This window comes from Podarcis cretensis (assembly GCF_951804945.1).
Source record: "Podarcis cretensis genome assembly, chromosome: 15".
Taxonomy (NCBI): Eukaryota; Metazoa; Chordata; class Lepidosauria; order Squamata; family Lacertidae; genus Podarcis; species Podarcis cretensis.
The window spans coordinates 2,703,220-2,724,903 of NC_137185.1; the positions used below are offsets into that span (position 1 = coordinate 2,703,220).

Genomic DNA, 21,684 nt, shown 5'->3' on the forward strand with positions numbered 1-21,684 from the left:
ATGACACGGAAAGCTGTCTGCGGACAAACGCCGGCTCCCTCGACCTGAAAGCGAGATGAGTGCCACAACCCCATAGTCGCCTTTGACTGGACTTAACCGTCTAGGGGTACTTTACCTTTTTAGAAATTAAGTCTCGTTCTGATAGGGAAAAGCACATCTGCCAGGGCTGGATGCTTGCTTCGGCAGCAAGAACAGGGTGCCCGCTCTCTATCAAACTGGCCCAGGGCTGAGTTTTTCCTGTACAAACCCTCTGAGTAGGCAGATTCTCCCCTTCCACACTCCCTTTTTCCTTCTCTTCACATCCTTCTGCCTCCCACGTGGCTAAGAGGAGGAATGTAGAAATTTCTGCTTTTAATAAACCGCACTTCCCCGTGTCGTCCCAACCAAGAACTGTTGGTGAACTATACAGGCAACTCCCCATTTACATGCAGCTGCCGGGAGCCTGGCAGTGGGACCCCGAAATGAGGAGCACCCTGGAGAGTCCTGGCTCGCGAGGAGACCCTCCCCAGAGCCTGAAGAGGACATTATTGAGGCTGCTCAGCCTTCCTGCCCAGCAGCCGACAGGCAGGGTGGTGCATTGGCCGCCACCACTTCCTCGCACCTGAGCAGTCTCAGCAAAGCCCCACTCCTCATGAGGAGACCCTCCCTGGATCCCCAAAGAGGACATTCTCTTTGGGCTCTCACGAGCCAGAGGCTTGTTGAGGCTGCTCAGCTGATACACAATCACTGTCCCTTCAGCTTCTTTCGTCTTGTTCCTTCTCATGCGCCTCACACTAAACCCTGGTTTGATGGGCTCTCATGTGCCTCACACTAAACCATGGTTTGACTGGCTCCACAGTCCACAGGGTCTCACCCTGCTCATGATCCGGTCCCACTTGTTCCTCCCGTCCCGCATATGCAAGCAAAATGCCCGTCGTCATGGCGCCTGCGGTGTGTGCAAAAGTGAGCAAGGGTTTCCAGTATACAAAACACCCTGTGGACGAGCTTCCGTTTGCTGCAGGAACACATTATTTTAAGGTTGTTCATTTGATCAGGTGAGGACCCTCTTCCTTTGCTGGCGTGAAGGGGAACTTGTTCCTAAGGGAACCCATTGGGGGGTAGGTCTCTGGTGAAGGTTTCTCTTCAGTTGATATGAAGGGCAGGTTTATCTTCAGTTCTCAGTGGCGCTTCCAACTGCGATTTCTTGCTCACACCAGCATGTGGCAGAATGCTGGCAATTGACTTTTTTTAGAGTGTGTGTGTGCGAAAGAGAGAGACTTACCTCTTTTCTACCTTGGGAGTCAGCTACACTTCATTCAAACATGTTACTGAGGTGGGGGGTGCGTTGCAAGGGGACCCGACAGATCTGTGAAGGCGAAGGTGAGGTCTTTTCAGTGGTGGTTTGACCTGATTGGCTGCGTTGAACTTCCAGTTGAACTTCCAGTTGAACTTCCAGAGGCAGTCTATCCTTCCAGTTGAACTTCCAGAGGCAGTCTATCCTTGATTGCAGGTTTCTGAAGAGCACCCACAAACGAGGGCTGCGGCCTTCAGTTGTTCTAGGCCAGGGTTTCTCAAACTTTGGTCCCCCGCCTGTTGTGGGACCACAACTCCCATCATTCTTGACCACAGGTCTGGCTGGCTAGGGATGATGGGAGTTGTAGTCCAACCACAGCCGATGACCCAAGTTAGAGAAACCCTGGCCTGGGCCTTTGGCCTGATCCAGCAGGTCTTAGAGTCATAAGAATTGCAGCATTCAAAGGAACCCAAAGGGTCATTGAATTCAAACCCCTGCAATGCAGGGGTCACTGCTAAGAAGAAAACCGCAGTTGCAAGCAATCTGTTGCCCTTTCACACATGCACAGATATGCACACACAACAGAAATGCGATGTGTCTGTCCATTGGATGCACTCCTGTTCAGAGCTGTTCCTTCTTCAGCGTTTCCGGGCCAGGAGATGCAGACGGACTGTTTTTCCTGCCGGGTCCATGATATGGAAAACATGAGATGAAGAACTATCTTTTTTAAAAAAAACCTCAAGCCTCACCTGGTTCTCCCAAAGGGCGTGTTTTCTGTTGAAGGAGTCTTGCTTTATCAACCTGCCTCTCTTGTCTGTTTCGCTCGGTGTTCTCCCCACTTTCCCCGCCTCTGTCCAGCTTCCTTGTCGTATCGCAAATTCGATTGCGCCGTGGAACCGCCAAGCAGCCAGCAGCGCCGAAACCACCCTGATTCTGCCGACTTTTTTTAGTCCGTAACATTGTTCATTACGCATTGCAGTGGGTCTGGCCCACCCCACACACTTGTGGGGCAGATCAGCCTACTGCATCTCTGGACGTGTGTTGGAGGGGGCAGTTATTTGTCCTCCGCAGACAGTGATACAGCTAGACCTCTTAAAGCCAAGGAAACGTCAGCTCTGCGGCCGGACTTGGCGGTGCAAATTTGCATAATTTATTTTGCATAATTCGCATAATTCTGGAGTGAAGAGAGGTATGAAGGCTCTGAACCTCCTTTCCTCTGACCCCCTCAGCGTGCTTTCAAGAATATCTCTGCCCATCCATAAAGACTAGCAGCTTGCTTTTGCTTTTTGCAAAGGAAAGCTGAGGTCCTCAGTCTACACAGCCTGTCCTGGCCCCCCAAAATTAGCCTCCGGCATCTCAAGGGCAGTGGAGGACTCTGTCTTGCCACCAGCGTCAGGGTAAAACTGAGCTGCCGCTCCTGTCGGCCTCTCTGTGGGGGTGCCATCATTGTGCCCTTCGCCCCAGGCAGCAAACCGCCTGCCCTTCCAGCTTGGAGTGCTTGTCCTTTGACTTCCTTCTGGCTTCTTTCCCACAACACCACCAGCCCCCCTTTCCCTCCACCACTTTCACTCTCACATTCCCTTTCGTTCCCGGAGAGGATACAGAGCGCAAACCCCCCGAGGTCTCCAAAGCACACCTGAACTGAAGGTAAGAGGTTCTCTGGCGGTGCAAAGGGCAAAAAACCCACCCCTCACACCTGCTCCCAGCCCTAATAACCCTCTTCCTTCCCACATTTTTTTTTGCTCTTTGCACATGCCCCGAAGGCTGCATTGTGCTTTAACAATTTTATTTCCATTTGTTTGCTTTCGTTGCTTTTTTAACCTCCCTTTCTCTCTTCTAGAGTCCAGCTTTGCGCTCTGTGTGTGTACTAAGCCCCCTCGTCCGCTGGTGTCTCCCCCTCACGTCCCGTTCCGTGTGTGTCACGGCTGTCCCGTCTTGCAGAGGCTTGAGAAGGCTGCCCGGCTCTCGCTTTTAACGGTCACTCCCAAAATGGGGGGGCGGGGAGGGGAGCCCCCTTGTTTAACACCCCCCCGTCTCCCTCTTGATCACAGTTTCAGAGGAGCCTGTCTGGAGCGGAGAAGAGGTTTGTTTCGCAGGCGTGATTGGGTTCAATAGCAGTGTGGGTTATTATTTACTATTATTCATTTATTTATCATGTCACTTTCACCTGAAGGCCCAGGGGTGCCTTAAAAGCAATTTAAAACAACTTGCAGCCATAAAAATAAGGTGACATCTCACGTGTCAATAGCCAGAGCAAAAGAGGCGTGTCTTCGGCATTCCCCAAAGGCTGTGCAGTGAAGGGGCCAGGCGCCACCTCTGTGGGAAAGGAGTTCCCTAGCTTGGGGGCCATCCCAGAGAAGGCCTCGCTGAGGGTGGAGGAACTGTCACGAGCGCCTTTCCCTCTGTCTGTAGGGAAAGAGGCTGTCTATCAAGATATTTGGGTCCTGAGTCATTTAGGCCTTTAAACACCAACGGATAATGGTACAAAAAAACTCTGGGCAGAGTCAAAGGATCTTATTTTGGCAGGAGTCTTGACCATTGTCGGAGGCAATGAGAACCTTTCCAAGGAGGGCCAAGAACTTGACAATTTAAAAAAATGTTCAAAATTCAGGGAGGGAGGTTGTGTGTATTCTGTCTCAGCAATCCATACAACTACTCCTCCCTCATGCGAAAAACGGGTCTCAGGGCTGCCTTGCAAAGATCAAAGTTCTTAGTCAACAGCAGTACATTGTTGCTCCTGTCTGCCTCTGATTTCCCATTAATGGTCTGAAAAGGGGCTGTGGAATGAAGACCACCACCCCCTCCAGTTTGCAAGCACTTCCCAGCCTGGTCGCCTGGAGAATGATTCCCCTTGCCACAGGCGACTCCCAGTTCCCGTCAGGCAACAGGGTCAGGGACAATGGGAGCTGGACGCAGAATGCATGGGCCTTCTGGACATTGTTGGACTCCAGTTCCCATCATCCCTGACCATTGGGCATGCTGGCTGGGGCTGGTGGAAGGAGGGAGTCCACTGACATCTCATCCTGGATGGAGGCAACGCTGTGTGAGCTTGATACTCCAGTGGCCTGGCTCAGTATACATTTCAGGTGTGGGGGGTTTCAATTCATCCATTTTTTTAGACTCCGCCTCCTGTCAGCATCCCTTAAAGCCCACCTTTGGTCTCCCTTTCTCTTTCCACAGATCTCTGATCCCAGTCAATTAGCCGGGCCCTGGATGAAACACACCGCCCAGCCCAGGGGCTCAGGACTGCCACTTGTAACAGCTCCTCCTTGAAAACGTGGGTGAAGAATACGGGGTTTTAAACCGGGAAAGAAACATCTGAGCACTCACAACAAAATGATTTTCCTGGCGTTTTCTCCAGACTGTCATTCCTACGTGTTCTCTGTCTTTTTTCCCTCTCCGAAACCTAACTCTTTAAGGGGGAGATTTATTCTCCCTGAAGGCTACGTGAAAGCAATATGTGAGAAGCTAAATTTTCGGGGTTGCTGCAGGCCCCCAATTTTGCATTCTGATGCTTCGAGGTTTTTAAAACGACCCAGCTCCGGACACAGGAAAGAGCTTCTAATCTGCACACTTGAGGTTCTCCGCTGAGAACGACCTGCCGCCGCACGTACCTCTTTGTTCCGGGTTTGCCACGGCAACTGTCCACACGGAGCACGAAGCAAATGTCCGTCTGGTGGGGCTGAGAGTTGCCCATCCATCACCCGGCGGTCTTCGTCTGCCTGGATGCTTCCTCAATGTCCAACGACAGGGACCAGCCACTAGGTGGCAGTGCACGACTTGGAACCCAGAAACCCATTTGCTGTTCTGCAGCCTATGTTCTGCGTACCACTTGCTGCTGCTTTTCCTGAGATCTGAAGGCAGGAAAGAAGAAAGGGCAGAGGGCAGTGAGGGTCAAGCGAGGATGCCCTCGGTAGCTGCACTACAGAGCCGTCTTCCTGCGCCCCACTTCTCCCCCCTTTGCAAACTTGGAAGCTGCTTGAATTCTGACTTGCAGGGGGGAAGCTGTGGGTCTCTCCAACTTGAAGCCACCCTTTTGGATTACAAGAATGCTTTTAAAACGCTGGGCTTGCGTCACTGGCGTTTCAGCCCGGGAAATGGCTCCTTTCCCCCCAGACCAAAAGCGCCAAGCTGGTGGATCTACAGAGCCGGCAAAAGGGTGGTCCCATCTATCCCTTGTGAAGGCAATCGGAAGTCCACGTTTTGTTTTATTTTATTCCTCAGAATCTTTACTCAGGGGAAGCCTGTGGCATGACCGACGCTCATGCTGAAATGTCCTGTTTCTGCGTTCTTGCAGAACAGTTGCTGAGAAATTTGCACAAGTTGACTTTGAGGGTCGGCCGCGGCCAGCCTCTGAGCCAAATCTGGATCGGAGCCATTTAGCCCTCCAGCCCCAGAGATGCAAGAAAGAGCATGGATGAACAGTGTCTTCTCTCGTTATTTCCCCCCAGGGGTCCTTGGCTTGTTTCCTCCCGCCGCCTTGTCATTGTAGCCCCTCTCACAAGTCCCTGGGAGGTAGAATGTTGTGAAATTCCCTTCCAGCCGGTTTCTTTTAAGAAGTGCCGTTTAACTTGAAGATTCGCTTCTTCTTTCCTCTTCTCTTCCCTTCACATTTTCCTTTTGTGCCGTGACCGTGCACCTGCAGGCAGGGACTCATCTCTCACCTTGATTGTCTATGTAAGCCACTCAGATTTTGGGCTGAGGAGTGGGTTGCAAACACTTCACATCAATAACAGCAAGGGGAGGGAAACTTCCAGCCTTGCACCCCTCGGGCCCTTGCGTAGTTTTGCAGAAGGCATTGGGGTGCAGAGGAACACTGGGATCCCAGCAGGTCTCTGCTGAGATTGTGCCACACATACGAACTTCAGACACTTCACTCGATCAGAAGCACTGAGGTCAAGCCTGGAGGCCCACAACCTCCTCTCATGGGTGGTGGGGAAACCCACAAGGGCACCCGCCGTGGGGCAGATCCCACCTGCAGACACTGGTGTGCAATTCGGGAATGCTCTGTGATCAAACCACTTGACTTCCATACTTGTAAACATGCTTGAACCGGTAACGATGACAATTTGCTGAGCCACGTGTATGTATGTCTGTGTGTAAGAGAGGGAGGGAGACTAATATTTGAACAGACCTATACAAAACTGCAAATAAATCTGCGACTGGCAGCCAGGTGCCCTTCTCTGCCTCTTCTCTCTATACCTTTGTTGGTTTAAAATACCTGCTGCGCCTTCCTTAAACGTAGATTTCATGACAGTGGATCTCCCGTGTGTGTGTGTGTGTGTGTGTGTGTGTGTGTGTGTGTGTGTAGATTTCTACCTGGCGAGCGCATCCACACAGGTGATGCTGGCTAGCTGTGTGGTAAGGCTGTACCACTATTTACGTGAAGCCTCCAGCTCCCAAGGCAGTCTACCTCTGAAGACCATTGGCTGGGGAGCAACGGTGAGAGAGGCAGACCTTGCCTCCAAGTCCCATGTCTGTGTGTTTTCCAGGAGGCACTGGGGGAAATGGGGTCCTGGAATAGACAGGCCTTTGGTCACATCTGCTGGAGAAAAGCTTCTGTTCTGTGTGAGCGCCTGCTCTTTTTTTGCAGTATGCATACGGAATAGCCACCTGTGCGTTCATGCCCAGTAGCCCTTCGAACCCAGTAAAAGGGTTTTGGGGTCTCCAACCTGATGAGCTTCAGATATTTTAGGTCCACAACTCCTACATGCCCCAGGTCCAGATATGGCCACTTGGGCTGGGGGTGATGGGAGGTGCCTTCCGAAACAGGGCTGTGTCAGCTGGGGTTGATGGGAACTGGAGTCCAAAATGTCTGGAAAAGCAAAGGCCATCGCAGCAGATTGGTGTTTAGCCAGCCTCCTCCTCGGGAAATGCTTAAAAACAACTTTGTCCTCATTTTATCATCACAAGGGGTCGGGCTGGATTATCCGTTGGGTCCCTCCCAACAGTACAATTCTGTCATTCCCCACCTGAGCAAACCCCGTGCCATCATGGCCCCCAAGCCCCCTTTCTCCTCTGGTCAGGTGCACAGCCCCAAGGGGTAATAATAATAATAATAATAATAATAATAATAATAATAATAATATTTATACCCTGCCCATCTGGCTGGGTTTCCCCAGCCACTCTGGGCGGCTTCCAACAGAATATTAAAATACTATAATCTATTAAACATTAGAAGCTTCCCTAAACAGGGCTGCCTTCAGATGTCTTCTAAAAGTCTGGTAGTTGTTCTTCTCTTTGACATCTGGTGGGAGGGCGTTCCACAGGGCAGGTGCCACCACTGAGAAGGCCCTCTGCCTGGTTCCCTGTAACTTGGCTTCTCACAGCGAGGGAGCCGCGAGAAGGCTGGCTGGAACCCCCCATCCTCATTCCCCTGCTCCGCTGCCCTGCAGAATCCGACCTCTGCTTGGCCTTTTGTGCCCTGTTAAAAAACCCAGCCCAGCTGCTGCCCCTCGTACGCAGGAGCCGGAAGCACGCCTCTCTAGTCTGCTAAAAACCAAAATTGAAAAAATCCTGGCGGATGTCCCTTCTTCCTAAACTCCGTTCTTTCCGCACCCTGTATTGGATCAGGCCAGGACTGGGGTGATCAGTCCCCAGGGGACTTTTTGCCCCTCTCGCTGCCCTCCCCGTAGCTTTGGCACAAAATCCGGGCACTTGGCAAGGGGCAGGTGAGGCGCTGTTCACCCGCAGACAGTGCCTCCATTGAGCTGTGAGCAACCCGCCCCCCCACCTTGGCCTGCCGTTCCTTGCCCCCGCTTCCCAGGGGCTCTTGTGCTGCCGAGACAAGGCTGGGATGCCAAAAGGGGGGTGGGAGAGAGAGAACCCCCTCCGTGTACACCTCCCCACCCCCAAAGTATTCAGTGCCTATTAATAGCCCAGCCAAAGCCACGCAGCTGTTTGGGAATGGACTGGGTGCCAGGGGGAGGGAAAGAGAGAAGGGATCTCACGAGGAGAAAAGAGAAGCCCATTCAGTGCAGAATCTGATGGTCTTTCATCCATCTCGTGTGCCTGTTGTCATCATATCCCCTTTCCTGCATCCACATAAATTGCATCGCAGGTGGCGAGTCACATTTAAAAGTTATTAATGGGAAAGAAATCACTGCAGCCACGAGTCTCAGAATTTGACCACTCCAAAAGACCTTAAGTTTGTTGGTTTTCAAGGGGTACCATAATAATTATACTTCTAGTTAATGTTAAGCCTGGATAAGTTGTTTGGGGAACGGGGGGACAGAACAGCTGGTCCTCTGCACCTTTTAGAAAATAGCGTGAAATGCACCTTCCGATATCTCAGGGGCTGTCGCTTGGAATATGGAGCAATCTTGTTTTCTCCTGCTCTGGAGCGGGGAGGACCCAAACCCAAGTGACAAGAAAGGAGTTCTGACTAAACAGCAGAAGGAACTTTCTGACAGTAAGAGCTGTTCAACTGTGGGACGTGGTGGTCTCTCCTTCCTTGGAAGTTTTCCAGCAGAGGTTGGACGGCCATCTGTCATGCATGATCTAGTTGCAGATGCCCTCTTATCAGGAAGTCCGTTCTCCACAGTGTGGGAATCGGGTACCTCCTAACCTTTGGAACTCTCTTCCACTGCATATCAAGCAGGTAGACCGTGGCTCTTCAGTCCTTCTTTGGCAGTCAATGTTCCTTTTGCCAGCAGCAAATTATAAAGCTGTGGGGGAAATGCAGCAAGAAATGATGATAATATTGAGCTTTTGCATTATCTCTGTCCTCCGTAACATTATTTGACAGTGCTGTTACATTATTTCTGTCTCCCTTGTCATTATTTTATAGTGCTTTTACTTTACCTCTGTCCTCATTATTCTGCATTGCTTTTACATTGTTGTCCTTACAATGGGTCACTGTTGGTATAAGGATGGGCCAATCTTGTCAATTTCGAGCTCTCTCTTTTTTCTCCTCCTTCAGTTCATTCTGCCACACTCCTGCATCTATTTGCTGTTCGTTTTTTTCCAAATCCTCATGAAAACCCTTCATCATTTTTGTTGTTGTTGTTTAGTCGTTTAGTCGTGTCCGACTCTTCATGACCCCCTGGACCAGAGCATGCCAGGCACTCTTGTCTTCCACTGCCTCCCACAGTTTGGTCAGACTCATGCTGGTAGCTTCGAAGACGCTATCCAACCATCTCGTCCTCTGTCGTCCCCTTCTCCTTGTGCCCTCCATTTTCCCCAACATCAGGGTCTTTTCCAGGGAGTCTTCTCTTCTCATGAGGTGGCCAAAGTACTGGAGCCTCAGCTTCACGATCTGTCATTCCAGTGAGCACTCAGGGCTGATTTCCTGAGGGCTGATTTCATCATTTTTAGGGAATATTTATCCCAATATAGACACTTTTTGGTTTTGCAAGCAATTCCCCCCCCCCTCACGTAATGCATTTTTGTATGCTGTTTTCGCTCGGACACGCGAGTGAGGAACCTTTGGCGCCCTGATGTTGCTGCGCGGCAACTCCTAGCAGCTCCAGCAGGCACGGCCAATGTCAGTGATGGGAGTTCTAGTTCAGCAAGATCTGGAGGGCCAAAGGTTCTCCACATTACCCCATTTTGTTCCATTTAAAGAACTGCATCACAGCAAACAGAGACGAGCTGCTTTCTAAGGACAGCTGCACATTTGTTTCCCACGTCGTTTCAGGATTGCAAAGGGGGGTTGGGCTAGATGACCTTTGGGGGTCCCTCCCAACTGTACAACTCAATGATTCCAGGAGGCGGGAAGGAGGTTAAAATGCAGACCAAACGCAGGCAAAATCCCTGGGCCTGTGCTCTTTCACACCCACCCCACCAGGGTTTCCGCTCAGGGACTCCAACAGATCGAAATGATTCCTCCCTCTCACCTCCCTCTCATCTCTTCCTTCCAGGCCAACCATCGAGGTGATGGACGCAGTCGAGGCGGATCCCGCCAGCCGCTGGCAAGGGGTCTCCGTCAGCCGCGCGTCGCCGACGCCCCCCGAGTCCCTGGCTACCGTCAAATCGTTGATCAAGTCGTTCGACTTGGGGTGCCCAGGTAAAAAACCCCAAAACGCCACGGAGCTGAGGGTCTCTTATTTCTCTGACAAATTGTCTTCTTGCGCCTCACCCAGCTCTCATTCGTATTCCCTGTATGGATTTGTTTGCAAATGCCTTTATACATACACCAGGGCTCTGTGCAGCACTATGCATGCAGCAAAACAGCATTTTAAAACAGTGAAAAATGGTGATTCAAATGCAGGGCTAATTGGGAGGGGAGACTCCTGCAGTTGCGCTAATATCCTGCTCATGGGCTTCCCATAATGGGCATCTGGTTGGCCACTGGGAAAACAGGGTGCTGGGCTAGAGGGGCCCCCTTTGGCCTGATCCAGCAGCCCGGCTGTTTCGATGCCATAGATGGAACCCAGGACCTCCATGCCAACAGATACTCTGCTGCTGAGCTGCAATCCTTCCTATATATGCTGAGTCAAACCTTACGTTTTAGACTGAAAACAAGGTGTGCTGCTGGATCAGACCAGCTTCCCTGCTTCCAACAGGGGACAGCCAGTTGCTTCTGGGAATCGGGCATTACAGGGCTTTCAGGGTGGATTTAAAAGGGGTTGGGCAAATCCATGCCTAAGGATAAGGCTGTCAATAGCTACTAGCCACTGAACGCCCCTGAATATGCCCCTGAATACCACTAATTGGGAATCACAAGCAGGCAGAGCGCTGTTTGAACTCAGGTCCTGCTTACAGGCTGCCCATTGGGGCATCTAGTAGGCCTGTGTGAGGACAGGATGCTGACCCAGATAGGCCGTGTTCAGCCTGACCCAGCAGCCAGACTCTTCCTGCAGCCATTTATAACACACTGCCTTCCATTAGACCTCACTTACTATCAGTGATGGCAGCATGTAGCCCTAGGCCTAGCTGGCACCAAGTTGGCCACATTGAGGGCAGGATACTGGCCTAGATTGGCCCTCTTGGGCCTGGTTTATATCTGGTGTCCATTTATATCTTGCTGCCCTCACTCTCCATTTGACGTCACTTGCCATCAGTGATGGTAGCGTGCAGCCAAATCCAGTTAGCCACCGTGAGAGCTGGATGCTGGCCCAGAAGGGGCCTCCTTTGGCCTGATCCAGCAGCCAGGCTCTTCCCGCAGCCATTTATGTCACACTGCCCTCACTCTCCATTAGACCTCACTCGCCATCAGCGATGGCAGCATGTAGCCCTAGCTTTGGTTGGCCACAGTGAGGGCAGGATGCCAGCCTAGATAGGCCCCATTAGGCCTGGTCCAGCAAGGCCGCCTCTTCTTAGGCCCATTTACATCACCGCACTGCCCTCACTCTCCATTAGACCTCACTTGCCATCAGCGATGGCAGCATGTAGCCCTAGCTTTGGTTGGCCACAGTGAGAACCGGGTGCTGGACTTGGCGGGTCCCCTTTTGGCTGATCCAGCAGCCAGTTCCTCTGCCCTTCCACAAAGACCAACCGGCTGCTTTCTCTTCCCTCGCAGGTGGTCCGGGGCAAAGCGTTCCTGTCCACAAGGTCTCCCGGAGCCCCCTCAGCGGCATTCCCACCAGGACAGCTCCGGCAGCTGCCGTCTCGCCCATCCAGGTACGGAAGAAGCAGCCCCCCTCCCTTCCTTTGTGGTCTTTGGGTGCTGGACGGACTTCAGGGAGCCTTTTATGGCAGGGGAAGAGAGAGATTGGGGGGGGGGGGTTCAGCACGTCGCCACCAGGAAGGGGAAATGGATCTGTTTGTTTCTTTTCTGCAAAGGCACCAAATACCGGCAGATCAAAGCGAAGCCCTTGGTGGGCCCCAGCGAAAAGCCCCCCCCCCCGCCCTTCTGACCGCCTCTCGGAATCCAGCAGCGGAGGTCACTTTTGGGGCCGTCTTCAAAATAATAACAACGATCTGGTTTTGATCTCCCCCCGCCCTGCTCCCAAGAGCCCTAATAAACAATAAATGCTCAGGGCGTGGGCGGTGATGGGGAGGGCAGGGGCCAAAACCTTGGGGCGCGTGCAGAGAGATATGCAGAAGTCGGGAAGAGAGAGCCAAGCCAAGAGCTAAAGTCCCCCCTGTTCAAAGGGACCCGAAGAGTCATCTAGCCCAACCCCCTGAAATGCAGTGGGGAAGTGGATTCAGTTTTCAACTCTAAATCTATTTCCAATCTGACCTTTTTCGAAAATCCTCCCACCCACAAGGTTTTTTAAAAGGTTTTAAATGTTTGCCTTCCTTCGCTGCTCCTTCGGGTTTGTTTCTTCTATCGAGTTTTTTACAGACTCGGACAGATAAATGCCGTGATGAACATCGCACGTGTTGGGGCAGGTGGCCGCTGAGTTGTGTCGCTTCCCCTAAAAAAATAAAGCGAGATCCCCGTCCTCCTGGTTCTGAGTTAAAGTTTAGCAGAGTTTCTTTAGGTTTAGCTGAGATGGAAGGAAAAGATTTATTGGACCCTAGGAAGCTGCCTTATACCATTGATCCATCCAGCTCAGTATTGCCTGCACTGACAGGCAGCAGCTTTCCAGGGTTTCCGACAGGGAGTTTCTTTCCCAGCCCTTGCCCAGAGTTGCCAGGGATCGAACCTGCGGCGCTGTCTTCATCTAACGCAAATGCTCCACTGCTGGGCTGCGGCCCTTTGCCCTGCCTCTCCTGACACGCGATTAAGATCGGTGCTGAGTGTTCGCTGTCCTCCTGCAGACACTCTGTGTTCTCCCTGCCCTCCGTGTTTCTGTTCTTTCTTTACTAACTGCTCATCTTCAGGTGATCATGCAGAGGCACACCCTCCCCTCTCCCTCTTCGGGAACCGTCCACCCATCCCTGAGCACCTGGGGTGATATGACAACCAGCTTAGGGTGGCACTTTCCAGAGTGAGCCAGCAGGGATGCATCTGGAGGAACTGGTAATTTATGAAATGATGGAAGCAGGAGGGGAGACTCCCTTCCACCCCACCCAAGACAGGTGCTCCATTCGAACGGGTTCCACCGCCCAGTTTTGGGGCTGCGTTTTTTTGCAGAGGCAGCCCCAGGAAGCTGCAAGGGACCGGCTCCTCTCCCTTTTCGTCCGCCTGCCATATTTGCAGAACCCCCAGGATGCTGGCTGACGCCCAGCATGAGGATAACCCCGAACGGAGCTCTTCTGCTTCAGTTTGGAGGGGTTTCGGACCACGCAAGCCACTGTGGTGTAGTGCTTAAGAGTGCCAGATGCAGGAGACGAGGGTTCAAATCCCCACTCGGCTGCGAAACTTTCACTGGTGGTGATCTTGGAACACTGCCTGCCTCTCAGCCTCACCTACCTCGCAGGGATGTCGTGGGGGTTAATAGAGGAGAGGGAGACCTATGTATGCCACCTTGAACTCCCTGGAGGAAAAGGTGGGACATCAAGGTGGGATCTACAGGTATAGAGTGCTTTACAAATTTAATAACAAATAAAATAATAAATCATAGAGTCGGAAGGGACCCTGAGGATCATACAGGCCAAACCCCTGCAATGCAGGAAATATACAACCATCTCATACGCAGATTGAACCTGCAACCTTGGTGTTACCAGCACCACACTCTAACCAACTGCGCTATCCAGGCACAGTTAATAATAATAACAGTTTGGGTCTATCAAGGCGCACACTGGACTGGCTATCATCCAGGTTTAAAACAAGACAGGAACTGGAATCCTGAGGGAATCCAAATTCTTTGCCTAGGGGAAAAAAAAAGAAAAATGACTCGTGTGATGTGCAGGAGTTGTTTTCAAAAGGCCTTGTGAGGTTTTTGTTTCTTTTACATTTTTGTGCAGCCAGACAAGATCAGTGGCCCGGCAGCTGGTTTAGACCAGTGGCCCATCTATCTAGTCCAGCATCCTGCTCTCTCTCTCTCATCTTGGCCAACCAGGTGCCCTTCATGGGAAACAGCGGGACCTGAGTTCAAGAGTCCTCTCTCCCCTCCTGCGGTTTCCAGCAATTGGTATTCAGAAGCATGGCTGCCTCGAACCGTGGAGGCAGAGTGTAGGCATCATGACTGATGGCCACTGATGGCCCTTCTCCTCCATGAATCTGTGTGAAGAAGTCTTTTAGAAGACAGCTGAAGGCAGCCCTGTTTAGGGAAGCTTTTAATGTTTGATTCATTACGGTATTTTAATATTTTGTTGGAAGCCACCCAGAGTGGCTGGGGAAGGCCAGGCAGATGGGCTATTATTATTATTATTATTATTATTATTATTATTATTATCATCATCTGTCCTGAACCTCCCAACATCCAGCTTCAATGGGTGTCCAGTGATGTTCTCGTGTTAGGACAGAGAGAAAAGCTTTCCTCTCTCCGCTTTCTCTGTGCTGGGCATAATTTTGCCAACTTCTCTCATGTCCCCTCTTACTTGCTTCTTCTCTACACTAAAAAGCCCCAAATGCTGCAACCTTTCCCCAGAGGGGAGGCTCTCCATCTCCACCAATCACCCCTCTGTGCCTGTTCTGTGTTTCCATGAAACAAGCCCCACACACATCCCTGGGGGCATATTCTCCCCCACCTCCCGATTCAGAGCAGAATCTGCCTGGGGGGAAATTGGCTGAATGTGTCTTGACAGCAACCAGATGGGAGCTTCCTTCTCCTGGGGGTACATACCTTCTGTCTTTGTCGTGTTTAACCAGCCGTGTAACCGGCTAAATTCTGTGGACGTTTCTCTCTCTGTTTTGGTTGCAGAGACACTCCACCTTCAGCAACCCAAAGCCCTCTGGGAAGACATTTTCCAAGCACGCTGATCTTCCAGAGCTTCCCTTGGCAGGTGAGTTGTAAGAATAGCAAGCACGGCCTTCTGGATGCAACACTCCCGCCTTCTAAAATCAGGGGCTGCCACAGGCCAGTTCCCCACCAACCTACCTTCAACCAGCCCCATTTCCCTCCTTTCTACTCGCAACCAGCTCAGGGGGTGCCTTCCTTCTCTATCTCAGCGTTTCTCCTTGCAGAACCCATCACGGCTTAGGACCCTCGTACCTACAGGACCGCCTCTCCCGGTCTGCCCCACAGAGGACCTTAAAGTCCATAAATAGCAACACCCTAGAGGTCCCGGGCCCTAAGGAATTCAGATTAGCCTCAACCAGAGCCAGGGCCTTTTCAACACTGGCTCCGGCTCTGTCTCATGAGACCAGGGCCCTGCAAGATCTGATTTCTTTCTGCAGGGCCTGTAAGACAGAGTTGTTCCGCCTGGCCTTTGGCTTGGAATCAACTTGATCCCCTCCCCCTCTTTCTTTTTCCCCTTTTCCTTCTGTGATGAACTCGTACTTGGAGACTTCCCTGGCTTTTTTCTGGCCCACGTAGGACCAGTCTGGATAGTTAGCCTTGGTGAAGAGTTGACGTTTTCATCGTTGAGTTTCTGCTAAAATGAGGCTGCATTTTAATGTTGTATTTTAATTTTGTTTTTTAAGTTGTATTTCAATGAATTGTTTTCTATTTGGTGTTAGCCGCCCTGAGCCTGGTCTTGGCTGGGGAGGGCGGGGTATAAATAAATTTTATTATTATTATTTAGGCGGATGCTGGGTGCAAAATGAGAGCCAATTGCCTCCACCTGCCATTGGTTCTAGCACCACCTACTGTTCAGCTCCCTGCTTTCCACCCTGCCAGCCCCAGCGAGCACCAGCCAGAGCAGAGGGGCCGACTTTCTTAGTTGTGACTGCATGTGTGTCCCCCACCACCACCTCTTGCCACTAAGATGGGCGGCTGGTTTTGAGCCTGACATGATCAGGGTGCTTAGACTCCCTCCCCGTGCAGTTCCTTCCTCTTTCTCGGCGCTTTCCCTCCCTCAGTGCCCATCGGGCAATGCTGTGGCTCGGAAGGATGAGTCACAGCCAGCCAACCTCCCAGGCCGCGTGTGTGTGTGTGTGGGGGGGTCCGCTTCCCCACCCCCAGTGCCTCCCGGCTCCTTTTGAGAGAACAGCAATAGCCCGTGGGGTTCTTCAGTGATCTGACAGCAGCCCAAGCTCCCCTTGTCCAAAGACATTTGAATCCCATGCGTTGTGTGGGTGTCATCTGCTGAAAAGAGCATCAGGCTCAAAAGGCACTGACGGCGCAAAGGCCGGCCGGCCGCACACTCTTTGGTAACACTGGGATTTAGGGGGACAGCCAACGAGGCCGAATGTTGGAAGACTCAGGGCAGATAAAAGAAAAGTCATTTTATTCATTTATTCAGAGTCGTAGGTCAACAAATGACATATCTTAAAACCGAATAGAGTCGCAGGCCAAAATGCATACATATGTAGGGGCGGAACAAGCTTGCAAGTAATTCGCAATTAAGAGTCGCGTATCTCTTTTTGCAGTGCGGAAAGAGAACCTTGCAACCCTGTAGCTGGAGCGTTTCTTATCAAGTCCCACCGAGCCCCATTGGGACGTTCTGCTGATATTATGAGTGATCTTTTCTGAGGGCAAATGAGTTCCTCTCCCGGTTACCTACGTCAGGGCTGATGGGATGTGGAGGCCGAGAAGCGCCATAGAGGACCACAGGCTCCCCACCTTCCTGCTTTGTGAATCTCTTCTTCTTCTCTAACTAGGAGACTGCAGCCGTCAGTATGAGGGGTCAATCCACTCCTACAGGCAGCAGCAAGATTCTCCATTTTTGAGTGAACATGCGGGGGATTACAGGCAATCCTTCCCCCCCCCCACAGGGGTTATGTTTTGGACCCCATGCACGTTGGCAGGACCTGTGTAAAGTGTTCTGCCCCGCCCTGCCCCCATTCTGCCCTTTTAGTGACATTTTAGGGTCACTTTGGGGTCCGGCGCTGTGTGTGTATGCGCAATCACATGCAGATTATTCATTGCCTGTCTTCAACTTCAGGGCAGGACTGGCAGACTTCTGGTTTGCAGGAACTCCTATTTTACTTAGACACTCCCCCAGTGGCTACAGGATGTTCTACCTTCACTCTTGAAGGCATTAATGCCTCTAAATCCCAGTTGCTGGGAGTCACCAGAGTGCGGAGAGTGCTGTTGCGCTCAGGCCCTGCTTGCGGGGGCTGCTTCTTGCAGGTGTCCGGTTTCTCCCACTGGAGGCAGCTATGCCCACCAACCTGGGTGGCTTTGAAAGAGATTTATTATCATAGAATCGCACATTCACGGAGGAGGATGAAGCTGTGGCTGGTTGCTAGTTGCAATGGCGATGTGCTGCCTCCCCTCTCGGAGGCAGTATACTGGGGAATCGCAAGCCGGGAGGGAGTTGCTGCTGCACTCAGGCTCAGCTTCCGGGGATTCCTGCTGTGGCATCTGGTTGGCCATCGTGGACTAGATGGGCCTCCTTTGCCCGCTGCTCTTGTGACATCATTCTTATGCTCGTGGTTTTTACACTGACTTACACAACCGGCCCACCTATGTCAGTATTGTCCACTTCCCCTCTGCCCCTTGTCCAACGGCACTGGCAGCAACCAATCCCTCCAGCGGGTCTCCACACGCCCAGGTTTCTTTGGGACGGCATTGGTTGCCTTTTTTAGAGAAGCAGCTTTTTAAAATGAGGAACCAAAGAACCTGCGGAAGAAAAAAAAGGAACGTGCCTTGCTCTACGTGCAGGGGGGACTTTTTTCTCAGAGCTGCCGCGAGGGTCATTAAAAAGGGTGCCGTTTCCTGGATCTTCCTGCAGTTGCAGAACAGCCATTACCTTAATTGAGCAGATAGTCAGACACAGCAGAGGAGGAGCAGAGGGAGACCGCAGGCGTCTCCTTGCTGCAGCCGTGGAGTAAATGGCCAGGGAGGATCTGAGCCAGGGATCTCTCGGTGGGGTGGGCAGAGGTGGGGGGACTCCTGTTTACTGGAACAGCCATAAGACAGCAGGATGTGTGACGTCCTTTTGTTAAGTCCTCTAATGCTCCTCAGTCGTTGCTTCCTGTATTGCAAACTCAAGCCCCCCCTGGGCCTGAACGTTGCGTGGTCTTCACTTCCCTCCTGCAGCCCTTGCTGCAAGGCCAGCCATCGCCAACCTGGTGCCCGCCAGGCGTTCTGCGTTGCAACTTCCATCAGACCCCAGCCAGCATGGCAAAAAGTGTGCGAGAGAGAGAGAGCTTACGGCTAAGCTTTGCAGCAGCAGAAGAAAACATTTCTCTGTGTTTACTCCTTTGCTGTAGAAAAGGGGTTGTCTCTGAGCAGGAAATGCAAGCTTGGGTTCACACATGGAGAGTGTTTGCTCTATGCGCCAGAGCCCTGAGTGGTGGGGGCTGTTTGGAGGGAGACCCTCCTCTTTGCAGGGTGTGTGTGTGTGGAGGGCAGAGGTGTGTTCTTGAAATCAGCTCATAGAACAGGGGTAGGCAACCCAAGGCCCAGGGGCCGGATGCGGCCCAATCGCCTTCTCAATCCGGCCCACGGACAGTCCAGGAATCGGCGTGTTTTGACATGAGTAGAACGTGTGCTTTTATTTAAGATGCATCTCTGGGGCATAGGAATTCGTTCATACTTTTCCCCAAAAAATATAGTCCGGCCTCCCATAAGGTCTGAGGGACAGTGGACCGGCCCCCTGCTGAAAAAGGTTGCTGACCCCTGTCCTAGAATCACAGAATTGTAGTGGGAAGTGACCCCCAAGTCCCTGCAAGGCAGGAATCACAAAGAACCCCCAGCAGGTGGCCCTCTGCTTAAAGAAGGCAGGAGAGCCTTGCCGCCAGGCATACACCAGCAGACCCCACCCCAAGGAGGCATCATGTCTGCAAATGACGGTTCCTTGTCTCTCTCCTCTCCCCACCAAGACTTGCTGAAAGGGAGAAGTGAGGACCTGAAGCCAGACCACTTTCTCCGCAAAAGCCCCTCGCTGGAATCCCTGAGCAAACCGCCCTCCATGTCCTTCTCCGGCAGGATGCTCACCTCCACCCACAGCGGCCTGAAACCCCCCAGCAAGCTCAGGTAAGCGAAACAGAAGCTGAGCTGAAAGAGAGAAAGGAAGGGGGGAATGGAGGCTGCCTTTGCCTGAGCCAGGCCATTAGGCCCTATATTGCCTATACTGGCTGGCAGAGGCCCCCAGGGTTTCAGGCCGGGTTCCCCCCCCCCTCCAAGCCGTGCCTAGAGAGGCTGCCAGGGACTGAACCGGGGACATCTGGCATGTAGTGCCGGTGCTCTGCCACTGAGCCAATGCCTCTCATTAGTGCTGTCTGTCAGTGCTGAGCGACAGAGCTCCTGCCATGCATGCGGAATCGTAGAATTTTAGAACTGGAAGGGGCCACGAGGGTCATGCCTTGCAGTGCAAGAATCTTTCACACCACGTGGGGCTTGAACCCACAGCCCTGAGATTAAGAGCCTCATGCTCTACTGATCGAGCTCTGCAGCCTCAACTCAGATGTCACCGGTTCAACACCTAGTGGCACCTATTTATTTATTCTTAATACATGAAGCTATTAAAATGTCACCAAATCATAAAATGCAGAGCAGATGGCCCCCTGGTTGATTTTAGCGGTGTAGGGCTGAGCATGCTCAGTGGTGAGCATGGCCATTTTGGGGACAGGGAGGGCATGATGGACTCTCCCAAAGAGGGCACCGCTGGCTAAAATAGGAACCTGCCACATTTCCCCTCTCTGTGCATTTTCCTTATAGCAAATGCATAAATTGGCCACCAGTTCCCCAACATTGGTGCCGTTTCTGTGGGGTTGAGTGTATGGTGTGTGTTTTTCGGTGTGGGGGGCACATGGGGATGGCAGCCATCCCTGGCCCCTTTTCAGAGCGGAGCAGTCCAAGCGGAGTAATGGGAGGTTTGTTAACAAAACTTTTTCCTCTTCCTGGTTCCAGCGTGGAGAGGAAGGACCCTTTGGCTGCTTTGGCGAGGGAGTACGGCGGCTCCAAGAGGAACGCCCTGCTGAAATGGTGTCAGAAGAAAACAGAGGGGTACCCAGTAAGTAAATGGGCGGCTTGCTTGCGTGGGTGGCTGAGGTGTTTGCTTGTCACAAAGGGGTCATTTTGCCCAAAAGCACCACTGTGGCAGCAGCCAAGCACTTTCCTTCTGGGTGCTAATAATAATAATAATAATAATAATAATAATAATAATAATAATTTATTATTTATACCCAGCCCATGTGGCTGAGTTTCCCTCAGCCACTCTGGGTGACTTCCAACAAAACACTAAGATACAATAACCTATTAAACATTAAAAGCTTCCCTAAACAGGGCTGCCTTCAGATGTCTTCTAAAAGTTTGGTAGTTATTTTTCTCTTTGACATCTGGTGGGAGGGCATTCCACAGGGCGGGTGCCACTACCGAGAAGGCCCTCAGCGCTGGACCTCAGTTTGGAGCCTGCATTTGGGGGGGGATGGAGTATCTTTCCCTTTGCTCCTCAGACAATATGTGCACCCTCTTTCTCCAGCAAACGCCGATTCCCTTGGCAACATGGGAATCGCTTCCCCCTAAAAATCAAGTTTCCCGTCCTTGTGATTCTGAATTAAGAGCTGGTTTATGTAGGAAGCTGCCATAGTCAGACCCTTAATCCAGCCAGCTTGGTATTGTCGACACTGGCTGGCAGCGGCTCTCCAGGGCTTCTTGACAGGAGTTCTCTCCCAGACCTGCCCGGAAGTGTCAGGATTGAACCCAAGACTCTCTGCATACATGCTCTGCCACTGAGCTATGGAAAAAACCCCACTCTCGGACGCAGAGCTTTTAAGCACAGACCTTGCGCTTGGAAAGAGCGAGGCAAAAGATAAATGTGGATTACGCCCTGGCAGCAAGTGAGACTCTGGGCCAACTAGCTCAGCAGTGCCCACACTGACTGGCAGCTCCAGGGCTTCCGGCAGGGAGTAATTCCTAGCCCTCCCCGCACATCTGCTGTTTGAACCTGGGACCTTCTGCATTCAAAGCAAGGGTTCCTGATCACTCCACTACAACAGTTTGGCTCTTTCCCCCAAGTTTACAAGCCAGCCTGCTTATTTAAAGCAGCATTTCTACAATTAATGCATTTCAACACATTTTGCAGGCTGTGTAGTAGATTGCCCTGTCTCGGAGCAGGCGAGGCAGGACACTGCTGGCCTCGTTCGTTGCTGGGCTTACTTGGAATTGAAGGTCTTAGAATCATAGCAGATCTGGAAGGGACCCCAGGGGTCATCTAGTCCAACCCCCCGCAGTGCAGGAATCTCAGCTGAAGAATCCCTGACAGATTCCTAGTGCCTGACCTGTTTCCTGCCCACACACCCTGACTTCTTTGCACAGAGATCAGGCACCTATTTAAGGAGGCACGTGTTCCCATAACTCTGCGGGGAACTTAGATGAGACCTTGCCTCAAAGCAAGCGCCTATCCAAGTATCCGGTGGTTTCTGTTGCTTTTAGTGCAGGGGGAGCAGGTTTGTTGCGCAAGACCTCCCGATCAGCAGCAACTGCGCAACACAAACTTGCCAGCGTGTGATTGAATCCTGCCCCAAAATACCGACAATCTGGAAAGCGCCCTTTGTCTCTCGCTTCAAAAAACAACCACCCACCTCTCCAGTCCAACACACACACACACACGTCCCCTTGGTTCAAAGGACAGCAGAATTCCTT

General features: G+C 51.9%; 1 protein-coding gene and 1 long non-coding RNA gene across 6 annotated transcripts in view; both read left to right on the forward strand.

Moving 5' to 3' along the window:
• Positions 1 to 21,684, forward strand: part of SPECC1 (sperm antigen with calponin homology and coiled-coil domains 1) — a 106,565-nt gene that overhangs the window by 64,007 nt on the left and 20,874 nt on the right. For all 4 annotated transcript variants that reach the window (XM_079955467.1, XM_079955468.1, XM_079955466.1 and 1 more), the window contains 5 exons: positions 10,135 to 10,280; positions 11,736 to 11,836; positions 14,911 to 14,992; positions 18,921 to 19,074; positions 19,951 to 20,053. In XM_079955467.1, the coding sequence (XP_079811593.1) occupies positions 10,135 to 10,280; positions 11,736 to 11,836; positions 14,911 to 14,992; positions 18,921 to 19,074; positions 19,951 to 20,053 (586 nt within the window). The remainder of the gene's footprint in view (positions 1 to 10,134; positions 10,281 to 11,735; positions 11,837 to 14,910; positions 14,993 to 18,920; positions 19,075 to 19,950; positions 20,054 to 21,684) is intronic.
• LOC307204354 lies at positions 1,504 to 6,445 on the forward strand. 2 transcript variants are annotated; one of them, XR_013833630.1, is made up of 3 exons: positions 1,504 to 2,920; positions 3,114 to 3,356; positions 4,454 to 6,445. It is a non-coding gene; the product is annotated as an uncharacterized lncRNA (long non-coding RNA). The 2 variants fall into 2 exon arrangements; XR_013833629.1 differs by having other exon boundaries at positions 1,504 to 3,356.